This window comes from Pelobates fuscus, chromosome 3 (genome assembly GCF_036172605.1).
Source record: "Pelobates fuscus isolate aPelFus1 chromosome 3, aPelFus1.pri, whole genome shotgun sequence".
NCBI classification, from domain to species: domain Eukaryota; kingdom Metazoa; phylum Chordata; class Amphibia; order Anura; family Pelobatidae; genus Pelobates; species Pelobates fuscus.
This window is the reverse complement of record NC_086319.1, coordinates 397,808,797-397,832,767: the sequence shown is the minus strand read 5'-3', so window position 1 is coordinate 397,832,767 and position 23,971 is coordinate 397,808,797. Positions and strand designations below refer to the sequence as shown.

The 23,971-nt window shown below is 43.0% G+C and overlaps 2 protein-coding genes across 2 annotated transcripts in view; both read right to left on the bottom strand.

Annotated features, from left to right (window-relative positions):
• Nucleotides 1-1,692, bottom strand: part of LOC134601896 (extracellular calcium-sensing receptor-like) — a 75,277-nt gene extending 73,585 nt beyond the window's left edge. The window contains exon 1 of the mRNA XM_063446400.1: nt 1,435-1,692. Coding sequence (XP_063302470.1) covers nt 1,435-1,692 — 258 coding nt within the window. The remainder of the gene's footprint in view (nt 1-1,434) is intronic.
• Nucleotides 1,693-2,874: 1,182 nt separating this feature from the next.
• Nucleotides 2,875-23,971, bottom strand: part of LOC134601895 (extracellular calcium-sensing receptor-like) — a 47,586-nt gene continuing 26,489 nt past the window's right edge. Inside the window, exons 7-9 of the mRNA XM_063446399.1 lie at nt 20,210-21,123; nt 3,717-3,800; nt 2,875-3,042 (exon numbers count right to left, since the gene is read on the bottom strand). Of these exons, the coding sequence (XP_063302469.1) occupies nt 2,875-3,042; nt 3,717-3,800; nt 20,210-21,123 (1,166 nt within the window). The remainder of the gene's footprint in view (nt 3,043-3,716; nt 3,801-20,209; nt 21,124-23,971) is intronic.

Here is a 23,971-nt window from a genome sequence, read left to right as displayed (position 1 = left end):
ATTAATTTTATTTTATTTTTTTTTACTTTTTATTTTTTTTACTTTATTTAACTTTTTTAACTTTTTATTTACTTATTTTTTAGTTTTTCTTAAGTTTTTTTACCTGCAGGGGACTGCCTGTCAGTTCAGGAGGTCCCCCTGCTGGCAGCACAATGGACACCTATTGCGGCCATGTGACCGCTCATTCAGGGGGGAGTGATCACTCGGGGGCCCAGCAGTGAGGGGAGTATTGCACAATTCCGGGACATCGAGGTATCACTGCAATACCGTTAGAGCGGCTAGAAGCAATCATGATCGCTTCCAGTGCTCTAATTCCCTTAAGGACCATTTTTGTCAGACGTACCTGATATGTTTGAGGTCACTAATGGGGTAAAGGAGTATGTCCAGGACTATTGTCATTACATCCCATAGTTGTGACTAGAATGCCGGTAACAATTTGACGCTTCTACAGCTCTGAGAACACTGGATGCACCAGGTAAGTGCCAGACTACATTAAAAGGTTTTGACAGATTACACTGAGTGGCAATGCTAACACCATGACCACTGTATCTAGCGGTAATGGTGAGGGTGCTTGGAGCGTTCCTGTAACTGTATTTTTTTTTTCATATATACAAATTGTCCAGCTGGTGTAAGTTTCTCCTATGTGACCCTACATTACCATTATCTTGGATCTCCAATATAAATAGGGATTGTAATGTTTGTAGAATTATGTGAGCAAAACTTTGATTCCATCTTGTTTCAAACCTTTTCCATTGTATGCCTACATAAAGATAAAACCAAGCTTTCTGCATTCCAGGGTGGTGTCTTTCTTGATGGGCTATGAGTGAGAACAGGGCTTAGTGATATGGTAGAGGTGTGGAGTATATGCAAGTTTTCTTTGTTTATGACGTACACCTTGTTCATTGTGTATTTTTTTCTACAGGTTATGTTATGCTCGTTTTATGTCCAAAACAATGGCCACCTGTCCACCTTGCCTTGTTCCAGTGGGAGCTTCCTGGTTTCAAGATACTAAACTAAGACATTTAAACACATTTTATTAATTAACAACTGATGCCTGGGAATGGACACTATACATTGACCATTGAACACTATAAATTGTATGTATAACTATGTGTATCTCCCCAGTATTGACTGTTTTGCTGTATGGCTCAATAAATCTATCTATTCATCAACAGAACTCAACAAAGTCATGCCCAGGCTCAACAACCACAATTAGGTAACCGTATTTTAATTTTAACTGACAATACTTACAAAAATTCATTATGCATTTGAACAGTCATTATAATAATGATTGTACAATATATTATAACTAAAAGTTGTCATAGATATAGGAGGGATTTAATCAACCTGTAATCTGAATTCAGCTCGAAAATAAAATATTGTTAATGTTGCAATAACTATTTCAGCAGTATGAACAGTAAACATATGTCTTACCTGTGGGTATCGGTATAACCCTAGGATACGAGCTATCAGCATGGAGTAAGTGGAGATGGAATGACCAATAATAGCTGCCAGGGGAGTATTTTGACGGCATCTATAATTTGGCAGAGATTGACCTAGGCCAGTAAGCAACTGCAGGGTACCTCCTATTGCCCTCTGTAGAACTGTACAGGAATCGTGGATCTCATACCCCAGTGTGATATTGCGTAATAGACCTGGATTCTGGTTGACTTCCATCACAGCAAATCTCATCGCCTGGATGCGCTGATAGTTCTCGAATCGGAACCTATGCGAGTATAAAAGGAGCAACAAAAACTTGACATCATATTTGAATGTTTTTGTTCATAAACCTAAAAAAGATTAGCATTTTGTCTCCTTTAAATTGTTTTTTTTCGGGACTAACTTTATATATTCAGCAATTTAATTTCCAAATAATGCCTAATTCTATGAGTTAACTATTTTCTTTATCTACCTTTCTTTTCTGTAAAATAGTACATTACGTATTAGCCATAGAAGACAGACAGAACACCAGAAGGACAGACAGACAGATACTATATCAATGTTGAAAAAATGCAAAGTTATGCACTTCGGCGTAAAGAATGCACAAGCAACTTATACCCTTAATGGAAGCGAATTAGGGATAACAACACACGAAAAGGACTTGGGAATTGTTATAGACAACAAACTAAGCAACAATGTGCAATGTCAATCAGCAGTGGCTAAGGCTAGTAAGGTATTGTCATGCATGAAAAAGGGCATTCATTCTGGGGACGAGAATATCATTTTGCCTCTTTATAAATCACTGGTAAGACCACATATTGAATATGCTGTGCAATTTTGGGCACCTGTTCTAAAGAAGGATATTATGGCACTAGAAAAAGTGCAGAGGCAGTTACAAAATTAATAAGAGGAATGGAACATTTCAGCTATGAAGAAAGGTTAACAAATTTAAAACTCTTTAGTTTAGGAAAACGTCACCTAAGAGGGGATATGATAACATTATACAAATATATTCAGGGCCAATACAAACTATTGTGTGGAAATCTATTCACAAACCGGACTTTACATAGGACACGAGGCCATGCGTTTAGACTGGAAGAAAGAAGATTTTGTCTAAGGCAAAGAAAAGTTTTTTTACTGTAAGGAAAATAAGGATGTGCAAATCTCAGCCTGAAGAAGTGGTTTTATCAGAGGCCTCCTGGTGACCTACGTTGAAAAGCATGTATTTATTTTGTAATGCATTCTAAACCAATTATGCCTTTATAGCTCACATTTCTACCTTGTAAAGAAACATAAGGTACAATGGTATGTTACATCAGATTATATTTGTTTCCTAACAGAAATGTGTAGACAAGATTTTCTCTTCTGTCTACAATTTTTTTAAACAGGACATTATCATACAAGAGAAAAACATTTGTTTAATAAAAATAATTCTCACTTTCTGCAGAAAGCAATGGGTGGTTTCTCTTTGTAGGTACATTTAGGGTATATTTTGTCCACATGAATAGGCATCACCCCACCAATTATAATATCTCCAGGAGCTGACATGCCTGCGAGTTCAGTGCTGGGTAATCTGCAGCCCTGGTCAATTGAATTTACTATCTGTAGAACACAGAAGACAATAAATGTCCACATGGTCTCCAACACGCCAGCCAAAACCATTTAACTGCTTTCTCGACCACGTAATGGAAGCACAATATATTCCCAAGATGTTCTAGGTTAATGTGCAAGCTCTGGAGAGAAAAACAAAATATAAATAGAGTATAGATCATAAAATTAATGCGTTCTATCTGCAAAACATACATTGAATTACTTAGCTTGGTCCATATGGTCTTTCATCTTAGTTAGTTTGGTCTCTAAATTTAGAGGTATTTTCAATAACGGATATTTCAGAGAAAAATTGAGGAAATATGGCAGTGAAAATCCAACCCGTTTTAAACCATTGTTACAACAATTTAATAAATATGAACAGATTAAAGAACAAAAATAAAGCATACTTCAGCATACACTGACACATCTCCCTTATTGTATTGTATTTCTATTTACCATGGATCACTGTAGAAAAATGTGTGTGGTTATGTTTAATAATACAATCAATGTCCCTTAAATACTCTCCAAACACCACTAAAGGCATTATATCTAAATTAAAGCCCAGGATAAAATACAGTGACCATTAAGCTCTAATTCTATCTTAGAAGAGATAACCTTAGCTTGTGTTAGTGAATAGCAGTTCTCCATTTGACATCTAAGGGGACATCACTATTCAATATGCTCACCTCTACAACAAAATCTAACTCTATAATTGCTATGACAGAGAGATCTCTGAAAAAAAGCCCTTGAAATTGCTTCTGGTAACAATACTTTAAACAGAAACATATTGCTTAATGTACAAAATCTGTTTTGCTAAAACACAATACTCAATTCTCTAAAAGATGAGTTTAAATTTGACACACAAAAAAAATCAGGATAAAATATGTTTGAAATGTGGTAACATAGGTTGATAAATAAAAATGATATAAATATATAAAATGAATGAAAATTTATTTTTTAAAAGATGTACACAGATCTGTTCTATGTTCAAAGCATTTCAATGCACAAACACATCTACACATATGTATTGCTCAAGGTTGTAGGTTACACTTACCTCATTCTTTCTCCATCTCAAATGATTTCGAAGTGAAACCTCATTTTATAGTCACAGCGAGGTGACCGTTCATGGATAAATAGAAACTCCGTCTCAGCATGTGAATAGATTGTGCCCCCGGGAATTTCAATATACACTTCTCTAGTTCTGAGATTGATGCCCTGGGTGGTATGGCAGTCTTGGGATTACATACATAGTCTGGGAATTTCTTATTCCCTTTTATGGGACAGACACTTTACCTGCTCACGGTTATTGACGCCGGTGGGAATAGTTAGGAATTTAACATTTCAGTCAAAAACAACCAAAGGAAACATAACTGACTTAGAGAATATTCATTCTGGGCCTAAAATGTGAAATGCACAATACACACTTTAATTAATAACCATGTATGATGTGTCAAAAGATTTTGTCTCAAATAAGCAATAAGCTGCACTTTCCATTTTTACAGCTAATTTAGTAAAACACAAAATTAATAGTTTGTGTGATTAGACATCTATAGTAAAGTTAAAAATAAATAATTTTACAAATATTGATATGTGTTTATATAGGTATAATAGAGTATTTGACACAGTCAGTGCCACCACTCATATCTGTTTTAACAATAGCTTAAGCTTTAGATTTTAAAGAAATCATTTTTTTTCACTGTAATAGAAGATCAGTTAGTTGTCTGCAAGCGTCTGGGTGTCAGGCCTACTTCAGCGTGTGCTCTGCAGACCTGTGCCAGCGTGCTTTGACAGTTACCAATCATATCTGGTGTCTCTTTAGCGTGCTTTTACAAAGAAAAAAGGTTTCCAGTGTAAGCTAATAGCAGACAGTCAGTGTCCTTCAAGCGGCTCTGTCAGGCCTTCCTTCAGCGTGTGCCCTGCACAACCCTGCCAGCGTGCTTTGACAGTTGCCACTCATATCTTGTGTCTCTATAGCGTGCTTTTACAATCAAAATTTTGTTTCCACTGTAATAGAAGAGCAGTTGCCTGCCTGCCAGCTTCTGTGTGAGGTTCACATTGGATACTGTGCCCACTAGCCCAGTGCCACCACTCATATCTGTTTTAACAATTGGTTAAGCTTTAGATTTAAAATAAATAATTATTTTTCACTTTAATAGAAGAGCAGTTGCCTGCCTGCCAGCTTCTGTGTCAGGTTGGATGCCTTGCCCATTTGCACAGTCAGTGCCACCACTCATATCTGTTTTAACAATAGCTTAAGCTTTAGATTTTAAAGAAATCATTTTTTTTCACTGTAATAGAAGATCAGTTAGTTGTCTGCAAGCATATGGGTGTCAGGCCTACTTCAGCGTGTGCTCTGCAGACCTGTGCCAGCGTGCTTTGACAGTTGCCAATCATATCTGGTGTCTCTTTAGCGTGCTTTTACAAAGAAAAAAGGTTTCCAGTGTAAGCTAATAGCAGACAGTCAGTGTCCTTCAAGCGGCTCTGTCAGGCCTTCCTTCAGCGTGTGCCCTGCACAACCCTGCCAGCGTGCTTTGACAGTTGCCACTCATATCTTGTGTCTCTATAGCGTGCTTTTACAACCAAAATTTTGTTTCCACTGTAATAGAAGAGCAGTTGCCTGCCTGCCAGCTTCTGTGTGAGGTTCACATTGGATACTGTGCCCACTAGCCCAGTGCCACCACTCATATCTGTTTTAACAATTGGTTAAGCTTTAGATTTAAAATAAATAATTTGTTTTCACTGTAATAGAAGAGCAGTTGCCTGCCTGCCAGCTTCTGTGTCAGGTTGGATGCCTTGCCCATTTGCACAGTCAGTGCAACCACTCATATCTGTTTTAACAATTGGTTAAGCTTTACATTTAAAATAAATATTTTTTTTTCACTGTAATAGAAGAGCAGTTAGTTGTCTGCAAGCGTCTTGGTGTCAGGCCTACTTCAGCGTGTGCTCTGCAGACCTGTGCCAGCGTGCTTTGACAGTTGCTACTCATATCTGGTGTCTCTATAGCGTGCTTTTACAAGGAAAATTTAGTTTCCACTGTAATAGAAGAGCAGTTGCCTGCCTGCCAGCTTCTGTGTGAGGTTCACATTGGATACTGTGCCTACTTGCCCAGTGCCACCACTCATATTTTTTTTAACAATTGGTTAAGCTTTACATTTAAAATAAATATTTTTTTTTCACTGTCATAGAAGAGCAGTTAGTTGTCTGCAAGTGTCTGGGTGTCAGGCCTACTTCAGCGTGTGCTCTGCAGACCTGTGCCAGCGTGCTTTGACAGTTGCCACTCATATCTGGTGTCTCTATAGCGTTCTTTTACAACCAAAATTTTGTTTCCACTGTAATAGAAGAGCAGTTGCCTGCCTGCCAGCTTCTGTGTGAGGTTCACATTGGATACTGTGCCTACTTGCCCAGTGCCACCACTCATATCTGTTTTGACAATTGGTTAAGCTTTACATTTAAAATAAATATTTTTTTTTCACTGTAATAGAAGAGCAGTTAGTTGTCTGCAAGCGTCTGGGTGTCAGGCCTACTTCAGCGTGTGCTCTGCAGACCTGTGCCAGCGTGCTTTGACAGTTGCCAATCATATCTGGTGTCTCTTTAGCGTGCTTTTACAAAGAAAAAAGGTTTCCAGTGTAAGCTAATAGCAGACAGTCAGTGTCCTTCAAGCGGCTCTGTCAGGCCTTCCTTCAGCTTGTGCCTTGCACAACCCTGCCAGCGTGCTTTGACAGTTGCCAATCATATCTTGTGTCTCTATAGCGTGCTTTTACAACCAAAATTTTGTTTCCACTGTAATAGAAGAGCAGTTGCCTGCCTGCCAGCTTCTGTGTGAGGTTCACATTGGATACTGTGCCCACTAGCCCAGTGCCACCACTCATATCTGTTTTAACAATTGTTTAAGCTTTAGATTTAAAATAAATAATTTTTTTTCACTGTAATAGAAGAGCAGTTGCCTGCCTGCCAGCTTCTGTGTCAGGTTGGATGCCTTGCCCATTTGCACAGTCAGTGCCACCACTCATATCTGTTTTAACAATAGCTTAAGCTTTAGATTTTAAATAAATATTTTTTTTTCACTGTAATAGAAGAGCAGTTGCCTGCCTGCCAGCTTCTGTGTGAGGTTCACATTGGATACTGTGCCCACTAGCCCAGTGCCACCACTCATATCTGTTTTAACAATTGGTTAAGCTTTAGATTTAAAATAAATAATTTTTTTTCACTGTAATAGAAGAGCAGTTGCCTGCCTGCCAGCTTCTGTGTCAGGTTGGATGCCTTGCCCATTTGCACAGTCAGTGCCACCACTCATATCTGTTTTAACAATAGCTTAAGCTTTAGATTTTAAAGAAATCATTTTTTTTCACTGTAATAGAAGATCAGTTAGTTGTCTGCAAGCGTCTGGGTGTCAGGCCTACTTCAGCGTGTGCTCTGCAGACCTGTGCCAGCGTGCTTTGACAGTTGCCAATCATATCTGGTGTCTCTTTAGCGTGCTTTTACAAAGAAAAAAGGTTTCCAGTGTAAGCTAATAGCAAACAGTCAGTGTCCTTCAAGCGGCTCTGTCAGGCCTTCCTTCAGCGTGTGCCCTGCACAACCCTGCCAGTGTGCTTTGACAGTTGCCACTCATATCTTGTGTCTCTATAGCGTGCTTTTACAACCAAAATTTTGTTTCCAGTGTAATAGAAGAGCAGTTGCCTGCCTGCCAGCTTCTGTGTGAGGTTCACATTGGATACTGTGCCTACTTGCCCAGTGCCACCACTCATATCTGTTTTAACAATTGGTTAAGCTTTACATTTAAAATAAATATTTTTTTTTTCACTGTAATAGAAGAGCAGTTAGTTGTCTGCAAGCGTCTGGGTGTCAGGCCTACTTCAGCGTGTGCCCTGCAGACCTGTGCCATCGTGCTTTGACAGTTGCCACTCATATCTGGTGTCTCTATAGCGTGCTTTTACAACCAAAATTTTGTTTCCACTGTAATAGAAGAGCAGTTGCCTGCCTGCCAGCTTCTGTGTGAGGTTCACATTGGATACTGTGCCCACTTGCCCAGTGCCACCACTCATATCTGTTTTAACAATTGGTTAAGCTTTACATTTAAAATAAATATATTTTTTTCACTGTAATAGAAGAGCAGTTAGTTGTCTGCAAGCGTCTGGGTGTCAGGCCTACTTCAGCGTGTGCTCTGCAGACCTGTGCCAGCGTGCTTTGACAGTTGCCACTCATATCTGGTGTCTCTATAGCGTGCTTTTACAACCAAAATTTTGTTTCCACTGTAATAGAAGAGCAGTTGCCTGCCTGCCAGCTTCTGTGTGAGGTTCACATTGGATACTGTGCCCACTTGCCCAGTGCCACCACTCATATCTGTTTTAACAATTGGTTAAGCTTTACATTTAAAATGAATATATTTTTTTCACTGTAATAGAAGAGCAGTTAGTTGTCTGCAAGCGTCTGGGTGTCAGGCCTACTTCAGCGTGTGCTCTGCAGACCTGTGCCAGCGTGCTTTGACAGTTGCTACTCATATCTGGTGTCTCTATAGCGTGCTTTTACAACCAAAATTTTGTTTCCACTGTAATAGAAGAGCAGTTGCCTGCCTGCCAGCTTCTGTGTGAGGTTCACATTGGATACTGTGCCTACTTGCCCAGTGCAACCACTCATATCTGTTTTAACAATTTGTTAAGCTTTACATTTAAAATAAATATTTTTTTTTCACTGTAATAGAAGAGCAGTTAGTTGTCTGCAAGCGTCTGGGTGTCAGGCCTACTTCAGCGTGTGCTCTGCAGACCTGTGCCAGCGTGCTTTGACAGTTGCCACTCATATCTTGTGTCTCTATAGCGTGCTTTTACAACCAAAATTTTGTTTCCACTGTAATAGAAGAGCAGTTGCCTGCCTGCCTGCCAGCTTCTGTGTGAGGTTCACATTGGATACTGTGCCTACTTGCCCAGTGCCACCACTCATATCTGTTTTAACAATTGGTTAAGCTTTACATTTAAAATACATTTTTTTTTCCACTGTAATAGAAGAGCAGTTGCCTGCCTGCCAGCTTCTGTGTGAGGTTCACATTGGATACTGTGCCTACTTGCCCAGTGCGGCACTCATATCTGTTTTAACAATTGATTAAGCTTTACATTTAAAATAAATATTTTTTTTTCACTGTAATAGAAGAGCAGTTAGTTGTCTGCAAGCGTCTGTGTTTCAGGCCTACTTCAGCGTGTGCTCTGCAGACCTGTGCCAGCGTGCTTTGACAGTTGCCAATCATATCTGGTGTCTCTTTAGCGTGCTTTTACAAAGAAAAAAGGTTTCCAGTGTAAGCTAATAGCAGACAGTCAGTGTCCTTCAAGCGGCTCTGTCAGGCCTTCCTTCAGCGTGTGCCCTGCACAACCCTGCCAGCGTACTTTGACAGTTGCCACTCATATCTTGTGTCTCTATAGCGTGCTTTTACAACCAAAATTTTGTTTCCACTGTAATAGAAGAGCAGTTGCCTGCCTGCCAGCTTCTGTGTGAGGTTCACATTGGATACTGTGCCTACTTGCCCAGTGCCACCACTCATATCTGTTTTAACAATTGGTTAAGCTTTACATTTAAAATAAATAATTTGTTTTCACTGTAATAGAAGAGCAGTTGCCTGCCTGCCAGCTTCTGTGTCAGGTTGGATGCCTTGCCCATTTGCACAGTCAGTGCCACCACTCATATCTGTTTTAACAATAGCTTAAGCTTTAGATTTTAAAGAAATCATTTTTTTTCACTGTAATAGAAGATCAGTTAGTTGTCTGCAAGCGTCTGGGTGTCAGGCCTACTTCAGCTTGTGCTCTGTAGACCTCTTCCAGCGTGCTTTGACAGTTGCCAATCATATTTGGTGTCTCTATAGCGTGCTTTTAAAACCAAAATTTGTTTTTCACTGTTATAGATTGAATAGCAGTTACTTGTCTTCAAGCGGGTGTCTCAGGCCTACAGTGCGTGCTCTGCAGAACTGTTCCAGTGCACATTGCCAATCATATCTGGTGTCTCTATAGCGTGCTTTTAAAACCAAAATTTGTTTTTCACTGTTATAGATTGAATAGCAGTTACTTGTCTTCAAGCGGGTGTCTCAGGCCTACAGTGTGTGCTCTGCAGAACTGTTCCAGTGCACATTGCCAATCATATCTGGTGTCTCTATAGCGTGCTTTTAAAACCAAAATTTGTTTTTCACTGTTATAGATTGAATAGCAGTTACTTGTCTTCAAGCGGGTGTCTCAGGCCTACAGTGTGTGCTCTGCAGAACTGTTCCAGTGCACATTGCCAATCATATCTGGTGTCTCTATAGCGTGCTTTTAAAACCAAAATTAGTTTTTCACTGTTATAGATTGAATAGCAGTTACTTGTCTTCAAGCGGCTCTGTCAGTCCTTCCTTCAGCGTGTGCTCTGCAGAACTGTTCCAGTGCACATTGCCAATCATATCTGGTCTCACAGAAGCTTGCACGCATAGTACCACTAATCCCCAAAAAAATGACAGGCAGAGGCAGGCCACCCCGCAGGGGCCGTCGTGGTCGTGGTGCTGTGATTCCCTTTTGCCCTAGAATAATGCCCAGTTTTCAGAAGCCACGTACCCTGAACTTGAAAAGTTCTGAGGACTTAGTTGACTGGCTAACACAGGACACCCAATCTTGTACAGCCTCCGCTCGGAACCTTGACGCACCATCCTCCTCCAGCTTAGCTTCAGGCACCTCTCAAGATAGCACTCACCCGCCTGCCGCCACCACCAAAACTAGCACCACAGCCGCTTTACTTGGTATGTCAGAGGAGTTATTCACACACCCGTTTGAAGAAATGAGTGATGCGCAACCATTATTGCTAGAGGATGTAGATAACAGGGATATGTCTCAGGCAGGCAGCATTAAACACATGGAGGTACGGTGTGATGATGATGATGTTGTACCCGCTGCTGCTTCCTTTTCTGAGTTGTCAGATACAAGCGAAGCGGTTGATGATGACGATGCGTCCATGGATGTCACGTGGGTGCCCGCTAGAAGAGAAGAAGAACAGGGCGAAAGTTCAGATGGGGAGACAGAGAGGAGGAGGAGGAGACGAGTTGGAAGCAGGGGGGGGTCGTCGCAAGGAGCTAGTGGCACAGTCAGACAGCATGCATCGGCACCCGGGGTCAGCCCGACAGCACGCCAATCAACGCATGCTGTGTCCACCACCAGAATGCCGTCATTGCAGAGCTCAGCAGTGTGGCATTTTTTTTGTGTGTCTGCCTCTGACAACAGTGATGCCATTTGCAACCTGTGCCAAAGGAAACTGAGTCGTGGGAGGTCCAACACCCACCTAGGTACAACTGCTTTGCATAGGCACATGATCTCACATCACAAACGCCTATGGGATCAACACATGAGTACAAGCAGCACGCCTACTCTAAGCCGCCATCCTCCTCCTGGTCCAGCATCTTCAGCCACGTCAACCACTGCTGTCCTTCTTGCCCCCTCTCAACCATCCGCCACTCCGTCTCCCGCCTTGAGCAGTTCCCGCTCATCTGCCCACAGTCATGTGTTTCTGTCAAGGACATGTTTGAGCATAAGAAGCCAATGTCACCAAGTCACCCTCTTGCCCAGCGTCTGACAGCTGGCTTGTCCGAACTATTAGCCCGCCAGCTTTTACCATACAATCTGGTTGAGTCTGAGGCGTTCAAAAAATTTGTAGCTATTGGGACACCGCAGTGGAAGGTACCCGGCCGGAATTTCTTTTCACAAAAGGCAATCCCCAACTTGTACTCGATTGTGCAAAAGGAAGTCATGGCATGTCTGGCACACAGTGTTGGGGCAAGGGTCCATCTGACCACTGATACCTGGTCTGCAAAGCATGGTCAGGGCAGGTATATCACCTACACTGTGCATTGGGTAAACCTGCTGATGGCTGACAAGCAAGGAATGCGTGGCATTGCAGAGGAGTTGGTGACACCGCCACGAATTGCAGGCAGTCCTGCTGCCACCTCCTCTACTCCTCCTACACCATCCTCTTCCATACCTCCTCGGCTGAGTCCTCTTGTGCCGCTGCTTCTTGCTCCACATCAACGGCACCCCCCCAGCTCCCCAGGTACTATTCCACATCCCGGATACGTCAGTGTCACGCCGTCTTGGGTTTGACTTGCTTGAAAGCAGAGAGTCACACCGGACAAGCACTCCTGTCCGCCCTGAACGCACAGGTGGAAAAGTGGCTGACTCCGCAGCAACTGGATATCGGCAAAGTGGTGTTTGACAACGGAAAAAATTTGATAGCGGCATTGAAGTTGGGCAAGTTGACACATGTGCCGTGCATGGACATGTGTGTAATCTGATCGTACAACGCTTTGTGCATAAGTACACAGGCTTACAGGACGTCCTGAAGCAGGCCAGGAAGGTGTGTGGCCATTTCAGGCGTTCCTACATGGCCATGGCTCACTTTGCCGATATCCAGCGGCGAAACAATATGCCAGTGAGGCGCTTGATTTGCGACAGCCCTACACTTTGGAATTCAACACTCCTAATGTTCGACCGCCTGCTCCAACAAGAAAAAGCTGTTAATGAATATTTGTATGACCGGGGTGCTAGGACAGCCTCTGGGGAGCTGGGAATTTTTTTGCCACGTTACTGGACGCTCATGCGCAATGCCTGTAGGCTCATGCGTCCTTTTGAGGAGGTGACAAACCTAGTCAGTCGCAGTTGTGTGTGTGCGTGTGTATGGCTGTCTGCCTGTGTGTGTGTGTGTGACAGGGTGAAGATTTCTTGAACATGGGTGTGACAGGGTGAAGATTTCTTGCACAGGGTGCCCAAAGGCCTAAGGCTGGCCCTGCGCATGGGTCAGTGGCTCTGCACCAGACTTCCCTCCAATTGATCAAAGTTAAAGGATTTCAAGTGGACTGATTACAATTACAGGGCCTCTAAAGAGTCCTGTATTGTTATTTGTCGTCACTACCTTCCCGCGTTGGGAGTGGGTCATTTGCGCCCCTGCTGCCTTCCTTGCATGTGGTAGCTGTTTGTCAGGGATTTGTCAATCCATATCTGCCAAGTGACCCTATGTAGGGGTAACAGTCCCTAGTCTGCTCTGTGTCAGTGTGTATCATGGTCTCTGTGGACAGGGAACAGTCTCTATTCTGCTCTGTGTCAGTGTGTATCAGGGGTTTTGAGGACAGGTGTCAATCCATATCTGCCAAGTGACCCTATGTATATCTGCTGTCAGTACAATACGTGAAGATCTGGGGTTTCTCTGACTCTCCTCAGTAGTGTATCAAACAGAGTCTGCACTGTGGTAACACGGACATCTTCAGGACATAACTCAACTATTTGCAGATAGGCAGTCTGCAGCTTCTCTTTTTCACCTGTTCTCTTCTTTCTCTCATGCGTATTCTTGTCTATATGCAGGTGGTCTCTTGCCTTTCTTTTAACCAATTCGTTCCTTCCATATGGTTTCAAAAGATCTCTGGCATCATTACTTTCAACGCAAATAACGTCATCATAGTTAGTCTCCTCATTATTCACCGGGAAAAGAGTGTTTGCACTGACTACCCACAGCATGCTCTTGCCATTGCCTACTCCACCTTCAATGACAGGGTGCAAGTCCCAAGGAGAAGGATCATTCACTTTATTATCTGTCTTTATTTCACAAGTAGTGCCTGGAACATCCTCATGGGTCACAAGATGTAAATCTGGACTAATGTCAACCCCAGGGTCTGGAAAATCATCAATTTGAAATTTTTCGAATAATCCCAGTGGGCTGCCACATTCTTCCTCCTCTGATGGTATTAAAGTTTGCAGAGATTCACTATGGGGTGGTGTCAAGCATTTTGGAGAACAATTAAGCATCTCCATCCCAATACGTTTCAGATGTCCTATCAGCTCTTCCACCCTATGCGATACTATGGGAAGGCTACCTGTGACGTCATTACTCACGGCCCTATTTCACGCGGACACTCTGTGTCAGTGTGTATCATGGTGTCTGTGGACAGGGAACAGTCTCTATTCTGCTCTGTGTCAGTGTGTATCATGGTCTCTGTGGACGGTGAACAGTCTCTATTCTGCTCTGTGTCAGTGTGTATCAGGGGTTTTGAGGACAGGTGTCAATCCATATCTGCCAAGTGACCCTATGTAGGGGGAACAGTCTCTATTCTGCTCTGTGTCAGTGTGTATCAGGGGTTTTGAGGACAGGTGTCAATCCATATCTGCCAAGTGACCCTATGTAGGGGGAACAGTCTCTATTCTGCTCTGTGTCAGTGTGTATCAGGGATCATTAGGATAGGTGTCAATCCATATCTGCCAAGTGACCCTATGTAGGGGGAACAGTCCCTATTCTGCTCTGTGTCAGTGTGTATCAGGGGTTTTGAGGACAGGTGTCAATCCATATCTGCCAAGTGACCCTATGTAGGGGGAACAGTCCCTATTCTGCTCTGTGTCAGTGTGTATCAGGGGTTTTGAGGACAGGTGTCAATCCATATCTGCCAAGTGACCCTATGTAGAGGGAACAGTCTCTATTCTGCTCTGTGTCAGTGTGTATCAGGGGTTTTGAGGACAGGTGTCAATCCATATCTGCCAAGTGACCCTATGTAGGGGGAACAGTCTCTATTCTGCTCTGTGTCAGTGTGTATCAGGGATCATTAGGATAGGTGTCAATCCATATCTGCCAAGTGACCCTATGTAGGGGGAACAGTCCCTATCTGCTCTGTGTCAGTGTGTATCAGGGGTTTTGAGGACAGGTGTCAATCCATATCTGCCAAGTGACCCTATGTAGGGGGAACAGTCCCTATTCTGCTCTGTGTCAGTGTGTATCAGGGGTTTTGAGGACAGGTGTCAATCCATATCTGCCAAGTGACCCTGTGTAGGGGGAACAGTCTCTATTCTGCTCTGTGTCAGTGTGTATCAGGGATCATTAGGATAGCTGTCAATCCATATCTGCCTAGTGACCCTATGTAGGGGGAACAGTCCCTATTCTGCTCTGTGTCAGTGTGTATCAGGGATCATTAGGATAGGTGTCAATCCATATCTGCCAAGTGACCCTATGTAGGGGGAACAGTCCCTATTCTGCTCTGTGTCAGTGTGTATCATGGTCTCTGTGGACAGGGAACAGTCTCTATTCTGCTCTGTGTCAGTGTGTATCAGGGGTTTTGAGGACAGGTGTCAATCCATATCTGCCAAGTGACCCTGTGTAGGGGGAACAGTCTCTATTCTGCTCTGTGTCAGTGTGTATCAGGGATCATTAGGATAGCTGTCAATCCATATCTGCCTAGTGACCCTATGTAGGGGGAACAGTCCCTATTCTGCTCTGTGTCAGTGTGTATCAGGGATCATTAGGATAGGTGTCAATCCATATCTGCCAAGTGACCCTATGTAGGGGGAACAGTCCCTATTCTGCTCTGTGTCAGTGTGTATCAGGGGTTTTGAGGACAGGTGTCAATCCATATCTGGCAAGTGACCCTATGTAGGGGGAACAGTCCCTATTCTGCTCTGTGTCAGTGTGTATCAGGGGTTTTGAGGACAGGTGTCAATCCATATCTGCCAAGTGACCCTATGTAGGGGGAACAGTCTCTATTCTGCTCTGTGTCAGTGTGTATCAGGGATCATTAGGATAGGTGTCAATCCATATCTGCCAAGTGACCCTATGTAGGGGGAACAGTCCCAATTCTGCTCTGTGTCAGTGTGTATCAGGGGTTTTGAGGACAGGTGTCAATCCATATCTGCCAAGTGACCCTATGTAGGGGGAACAGTCTCTATTCTGCTCTGTGTCAGTGTGTATCAGGGCTGGGCTTTGAGGACAGGTGTCAATGTTAGGTGATTTCTGCCCTTTATGGATTAAAAGCAGACTCTGCATCAACTGTGCAATTTTCCATGGGAGTTTTGCCATGGATCCCCCTCTGGCATGCCACAGTCCAGGTGTTAGTCCCCTTGAAACAACTTTTCCATCACTATTGTGGCCAGAAAGAGTCCCTGTTGTTTTTAAAATTCGCCTGCCCATTAAAGTCAATGGCGGTTCGCGCGGTTCGCCGGTTCGCGAACATTTGCGGAAGTTCGCGTTCGCCGTTCGCGAACCGAAAATTTCGGGTTCGCGACAACACTACTCCCCAGCAAAGAAAAGGTTACCCAAACATGAGCCTAGACTTTATGAAGGGTACAACAGGAATAATATTTTATTGATGCCACACTGGCTTTTATGGAAGTCTCCCTGCAAGAGGACCTCCCAAAGTACACAAAAGCAACAACCAATCATAATGCTTAATTACAGTTAAACACTCCCTCTCTCTGCCTGTGAGATAATTAGGTAAGCTAAGGGATAACCCAATTATCTTCAGGCAAAGGGAACACATTTTCCCCAAAACTTGGAACACACCTTTAAATACATGGTATCCCCACAAATGGCATATCCCCTGATAGCCCCGATCTGGGAGACCAACCTATTCAAATTTCACCCAGATCGGTTCTGGGGTTTTCGAAATGTATGGAAGTCTTAGTTCACCGACTGCACACAAGGCTCCATCCAAAACATTTCCATTAATTTCAGTGTGCGCGGTTGATCAATTTCGAAAAAGGCATAAAAACAAACCACGAATGGAGCTCCTGGCTCATAGGAGCGATTGTTCCCCTTGTTCGTGGGAACCGAGCTACCGAACGGCGCTCTCCTAGCTGTTCGGCAACAAAAGGAAGCAGGCGTTCATATGTTTTCAGCGGTGTTTGGGAAGTTGAGTGTCCGATTTTAGTTCCAGGCACTCGACGACCAAGTCCCGCTGCCTCCTTTTGTGCAAACAAGATGGCCACCGTTTTCTCCTCCAAACAACGGACACCCAGAGAGAGAGAGCTCAATTGACGGGCTCAATTAATGAGCAAGGAGGCAAATCTACCGAACCAATAAAGCTCAAAATAAACAAATGGCATAAAAAATCCCGAAATCAAGTCTATTTTCTTCACACAGATGATATAATTTTGTCTTTAACGAGCCCGGTTGCGTCTCTTGATTCCTTGATGCACATAGTAGTGATTTGGGTATGTTTCCTATTATAAACTCAATGAAACTAAGATGCAGTCTTTGCCCTTTAATGTTCCACGGCCTGTCATGGATGGTCTGAGGGTTGCCTTCAATTTTGAGTGGAGGGAATAACATGTGGCTTATTAGCTTAACCAAAAACCTGTCGAACATGCATGTGTGTAACTTGGCAAAAGTCTGTCCAGAACTACAGAAGGAGATGGACAGATGGAGGGAGCTGGAGATATGATGGGTGGGTAAAATCAAATTATTAAAGATGAATATCCCCCCAAAATACTATCCTTTTTCAGGGCCACCCCACTGTCCATCCCACTTTCCTTTTTTAAGAAACTTCATTTGGCTATAATAAAATATATTTGGACAGGCAAACCTAGTAGGATCAAATTGCAACATCTCAAAGAGAATGGTGGTTTGGGTGTACCTGATTTTCAAAGTTATTATTTTGCAAAGAATGCCGCACAGGCCTTTAAGTATAATCTGACTGCCGATCTACCTCAGTGGTTACTAATTGAAAAAGAAAAGTTACTTCCATATTCGACTAAAGAACTGTTATGTTTACCTCATAGTTTGCACCCTAAAATAAGGAAAATACTTCCCGCAACCAGGACAACGTTAAAGACTTAGGATATAATGTTTAGGCAGATAAAGGAATGGTTTTGTGGTCCAGGGCCCTGCCAGTGTCCATTTTAAAATATGATACTCCACGGGTTGATGTTGATTTCTGGGGGTTCCTCTCTCTACTTAAACTGGATCATTTTTCCTCAAATAATTCATTGTTACCGTTTGAAAAATCTAGATTAAAACATGATTTAGAAGATTTAGATGCCACTAAATATAACATTGTAGTTACCAGATTAAGTGAGATATTTGAAGTCCCAATACTTGATAACCCAGGAAGGAAACATATTATATCATTATGTTATTCTTATATTAATGCCAAGCCCCAAACCAAATTGGATTACATAGTCGCATGGGAATGGGATCTCCAGAGAGAGATGCCCCTGGATTACTAGTTGGCCATTTCTATAAATTTAAAGGTATCACCCAGTGTTCAGCTCATTTGGAGAACCACTATAAAGTTTTATATCGGTGGTATCTGATGCCATCCAGGCTCCAGAAAATATACCCCAATTCTACAAGTCTTTGCTGCTGTGGCTGTGGGCGTTTATAATATTCCCATATGTGGTGGCATTGTCCATATTTACAATTATTTTTGAAGAATGTACATACAATAATCAGGGTTATTACTCCTTCTGTTGTGACTTTGAGTCCAGAACTATGTTTATTCAAGTCTTTTTGTGAAAACTTTACCAGTGGACACGATAATGGTTGGCCACGTCTTGATAGCGACCACTATGGTAATAGTCTGACTTAATTTCTACTATTAAAGAGGTATTAACATTGGTCCTAGAGCAAAAGTGCTATGAGATGCACCTCAGATTGCCATCAAACACAACATAATCATTAACTTACCAGTGGAACCTATGGGAGGATAATGTTAAATGAAAATACTCTTTATGATGACATTTTTGCTGGATTGTAGTTTATGTGCCTCTCCTTTTACTCTTGTTCTGTTTGTACACTATTTATCGCCAGTACATGTATGAATAATGTATTATAACAAACCTTTTACTGATAGTATATACTTACTGTACCTTACTCTGTCTGCACCATAAACCGTTTCTGAGTCCTCTCATTATGCATTCGGAAAATCCTGTTCTTTCTGTTGATTATTGCCATCTGCAGCTACGTTCCAGAGAACATATTCCTGAGAATACAGAGACTCCGCTCTAGCAGGCAGACTGATGATAGGTTTGTTGTCATGAGCTATGTGCGCAATTTTCTTTTAAATGAATATATTAGGGAAGCCTTGGGATCAATTATTATGAGAGCTTCTTATTTTTTGGTCACGACAAATACAATACACTCTGATGTTGGAAATGTTCTAGATGACATGGATTTCACATAAAAGATCCTATGTTCAGGTGCGGAAAAAATGCTTGATAATAAACATTCAACATGGACGCAAAAATACAGTAAAGCAAAAAAGATATTGATCTGCAATTAGCCTTTTGACCTAAAAGTGCTCTCATTTTGTACCGCTGAATACTGCACATGGAGTAGAAATTCATATATATATATATATATATATATATATATATATTTATCATTCTTTATCTACTCTGATCTGGTACAATTTTACAAAACTGACAAAATGTCAGTGAATCCTGCCTCAATTGCGTGATTGAGCACAACAAACAAACAACTTCCCTCCCTCCCACCTTAATTTTATGTTTTGTTCTGTCACAGCTAGCGGGGAGCGTGTCCTTGCCAACAGGGTTGGGGAGCAGATGGAATGTCAGGAGATGGACAAGGTGGGTCTCAACCTCCCCTGCTCTGTAAGGTAAACTTTTAATTTACCGAATAGGACGTGCCCACCGAGCTAAAAGCCGGCTGGTGGTAGAGCATTTAAGATGATGGAAATTTTGGTTTGGACGAGGGGGGAAGCGAGACACCAGTGGGTAAAGTTTTTGGTGCATAGGCACCTGGTTAAGTTCGTTGGCAAGGACGGTTATTTAAGTTGGAGGCTATAGGGCAATAAGTGTTAATTTATATGTCAATTATGGTATGAATATATATTTATGTGTTTGTTTATATTTGAATTAATGGAAAAAGAATAAAGTTCGGATGAGTCCTACAGTTGTAAGTTTAATAAATGCTGTGGCCTGTTTCATCCAATATTCGTTGTCTGTTGTTATTGGGGGGATAAGTGGGGTAGTCTCTTTACTCTTAGTTGCACCACATTCCCTGCTACGTACATACATGCCTCTGTGAGCCTGCTACTATATCTGTCAGTCTGCATCTGTCTGCTTGACTCTGTCACTTAATTAGGCTATCTCTATCTAAGACTGCCGCTGCCCTTTTTTCCTGGATGGTCCTATGTTTGTGTGCCTGTTTCAGTAGTCAGTTAGAGAGATTAGAGACATGTATATTTGTTTATTTAGCAGTTATAACAATCATTTTAATTTATTTGTGCAGTATGTGGTTATTGAGGTGAACTCCATCATCCTAATCTAGGTCTCCACACAAAAAAATACACAAACTATGGGCTAAATGAAGTACGCATATTCACATAGTAAGTGTATTTATTAACCAATTTATCCAATTTATCCATTAAACATATTTTATTATAATTTATTTTTCAGCTTTAAAAACGTTTTACCTTATTAAGCACATTTCTCTCTTTCCCCATGAGATGTTCTTTGGAATTCATGTGAGGTTGAAACAATATGATCAAACATTTAGGGACAAACATGCAGATAACCAGAGCCCAGCTTGATGATAGAATAGCAAACAGTTCCATGGCTACTGTGTACATGCCTCGGGCACTGAGTGAGGCTGGAATATAGGACAACCAAACACTGAGGAAGGCTAGCATGCTGAAGGTGATGAACTTGGCTTCATTGAAGCTATCTGGTAGTCTTCTGGACAAAAAAGCAACAATGAAACTGATGGTGGCAAGAAGACCAAGGTATCCCAACATACACCAGAAGGCAAAGGGTGAACCTTCATTACATTGAATGACAATAATTCCAGATTTTATTTGGGTGTTATCCTCCAAGAAAGGAGGTGAGAGCAAAAGCCATAGGATGCAGATGAAAGCCTGAATAACAACACATATAACAACACTGTAATAATACACCAGAGGTCTAGTCCACTTTTTCAAGCTGCTGCCTGGTTTTGTGGCCTTGAAGGCTAAAACTACCACAATGGTTTTAGCCAAGATACAGGATACACCTAGAGCAAAAACAATGCCAAATGTAACCTGTCGCAAAAGACATTTTGCATGTTTTGGTTGTCCAATGAAAATCAGAGCACAGAGGAAGCACAAAGATAGGGATATCAAGAGAAGACAACTTAGAGAGTAATTGTTGGCTCGAACAATGGGAGTAGTCTTATAACGAATAAAAAGTACAAAGATAGCAATTGGAACTAATGAAGAGGAAACACTTGCAACAGCTAATGTTGTACCTAAGGGATCTTCATAGGAGAGAAATTCATGAGGTTTAGGCATACAAACGTTCCGTTGTAAATTTGGCCACATATCCCATGGACATTTAGAGCAATCTACAGAGTCTGAAATATAAGTAGACAAAATGAAAATTGTAGCTAGCTCTTCTTCTGAATAAGGCACACTATTAAAGGAACACTATAGTCACCTAAATTACTTTAGCTAAATAAAGCAGTTTTAGTGTATAGATCATTCCCCTGCAGCCTCACTGCTCAATCCTCTGCCATTTAGGAGTTAAATCCCTTTGTTTCTGTTTATGCAGCCCTAGCCACACCTCCCCTGGCTATGATTGACAGAGCCTGCATGAAAAAAAACAAACTGGTTTCACTTTCAGACAGATGTATTTTACCTTAAAGGGACACTATAGTCACCTGAACAACTTCAGCTTAATGAGGTTGTTCAGGTGAGTGCTACAGCTACCCGGAGCCTTTTTCTTGTAAGCACTGTATTTTCTGAGAAAATGCAGTGTTTACATTGGAAGCTTGGAACACCTCTTGTTGCAGTCAATCAGACGGCCACCAGAGGGACTTCCGAGTTCAGAGGCCCTAAAAAGGCCTCTCGTCCGATGCATTCTGGGTGAATGCATCAGACGGGCTATCAGCACACAAAGCACTGTGAACGCGCTTTGTGTGCTGATAGCCTGTCAGCACTGCTGCGGGCGTGGCTTCAGCTGACAGCTTCAGCTTCAGCTGACAGCTGAAGCCCGAACCCACAGGGAGCTGACTGTCCACAATAGTGGTTGAAGGGGGGGGGGGGGAGACCTACTCTCCTTCCCCCCCCCGGCCCCCACCGCTGTGCGGCGGGTGGGGGCCCTAAAATTATCAATAAGGGGGACCTACTGTCCCCCCCCCGGCCCCCACCCCTGTGCGGCGGGTGGGGGCCCTAAAATTATCAATAAGGGGGACCTACTGTCCCCCCCCCCCCCCCGGCCCCCACCCCTGTGCGGCGGGTGGGGGCCCTAAAATTAAAATTATCAATAAGGGGGGGACCTATTGTCCCCCCCCGGCCCCCACCCCTGAGCGGTGGGTGGGGGCCCTAAAATTATCAATAAGGGGGGGACCTACTGTCCCCCCCGGCCCCCACCCCTGTGCGGCGGGTGGGGGCCCTAAAATTATCAATAAGGGGGGGACCTACTGTCCCCCCCCGGCCCCCACCCCTGTGCGGCGGGTGGGGGCCCTAAAATTATCAATAAGGGGGGGACCTATTGTCCCCCCCCGGCCCCCACCCCTGTGCGGCGGGTGGGGGCCCTAAAATTATCAATAAGGGGGGGACCTACTGTCCCCCCCCGGCCCCCACCCCTGAGCGGTGGGTGGGGGCCCTAAAATGATCAATAAGGGGGGGACCTACTGTCCCCCCCGGCCCCCACCCCTGAGCGGTGGGTGGGGGCCCTAAATACAAAGGGGGGGGACCCTAGTTAACCCTCCCCCCCCCCCAAAAAAAAATATCTCCCTACCTACCCCCCTCACCCTAAAAATAATGAGGGGGGAACATTAACTAAAAACCTGTAAAAAAATAAAAAGAGATAAAAAAAACTTACCATTCGATGTTTTCTTTCTTCTAAAATCTTCTTTCTTCAGCCCAAAAAAGGCCAAATAAAAATCCATAATAACCGACGCAATTAAAAAAAAAAAAAAAAAAAACCGAGCGCAAAAAAAATAATCCATCTTCACCCATGGAGGGCTCCGCGCAGACTGAGCTCCGCAGGGTGGGCAAGGCTTATAAAGCCTTGCCCCGCCCTGCAATTAGGCTAAGAACACTCTGATTGGTGGGTTTAAACCAATCAGAGTGCTCTTTGTCATTTTACAAGCGTGGGAAAGTTCTTTGGAATTTTCCCACGCTTGTAAAATGACACAGAGCACTGTGATTGGATGGATTTCAAGCCATCCAATCACAGTGCTCTGTGTCATTTTACAAGCGTGGGAAAGTTCTTTGGAATTTTCCCACGCTTGTAAAATGACACAGAGCACTGTGATTGGATGGATTTCAAGCCATCCAATCACAGTGCTCTGTGTCATTTTACAAGCGTGGGAAAGTTCTTTGGAATTTTCCCACGCTTGTAAAATGACACAGAGCACTGTGATTGGATGGCTTGAAACCCATCCAATCACAGTGCTCTGTGTCATTTTACAAGCGTGGGGAAATTCCAAAGAACTTTCCCACGCTTGTAAAATGACAAAGAGCACTGTGATTGGATGGCTTGAAATCCATCCAATCACAGTGCTCTGTGTCATTTTACAAGCGTGGGAAAATTCCAAAGAACTTTCCCACGCTTGTAAAATGACACAGAGCACTGTGATTGGATGGCTTGAAATCCATCCAATCACAGTGCTCTGTGTCATTTTACAAGCGTGGGAAAATTCCAAAAAACTTTCCCACGCTTGTAAAATGACAAAGAGCACTCTGATTGGCTCAAACCCACCAATCAGAGTGTTCTTAGCCTAATTGCAGGGCGGGGCAAGGCTTTATAAGCCTTCCCCACCCTGCGGAGCTCAGTCTGCGCGGAGCCCTCCATGGGTGAAGATGGATTATTTTTTTTTGCGCTCGTTTTTTTTTTTTTTTTTTTTAATTGCGTCGGTTATTATGGATTTTTATTTGGCCTTTTTTGGGGCTGAAGAAAGAAGATTTTAGAAGAAAGAAAACATCGAATGGTAAGTTGATTTTATCTCATTTTTTCTTTTTTACAGGTTTTTAGTTAATGGTCCCCCCTCATTATTTTTAGGGTGAGGGGGGTAGGTAGGGAGATATTTTTTTTTTTGGGGGGGGGGAGGGTTAACTAGGGTCCCCCCCCCTTTGTATTTAGGGCCCCCACCCACCGCTCAGGGGTGGGGGCCGGGGGGGACAGTAGGTCCCCCCCTTATTGATCATTTTAGGGCCCCCACCCACCGCTCAGGGGTGGGGGCCGGGGGGGGACAG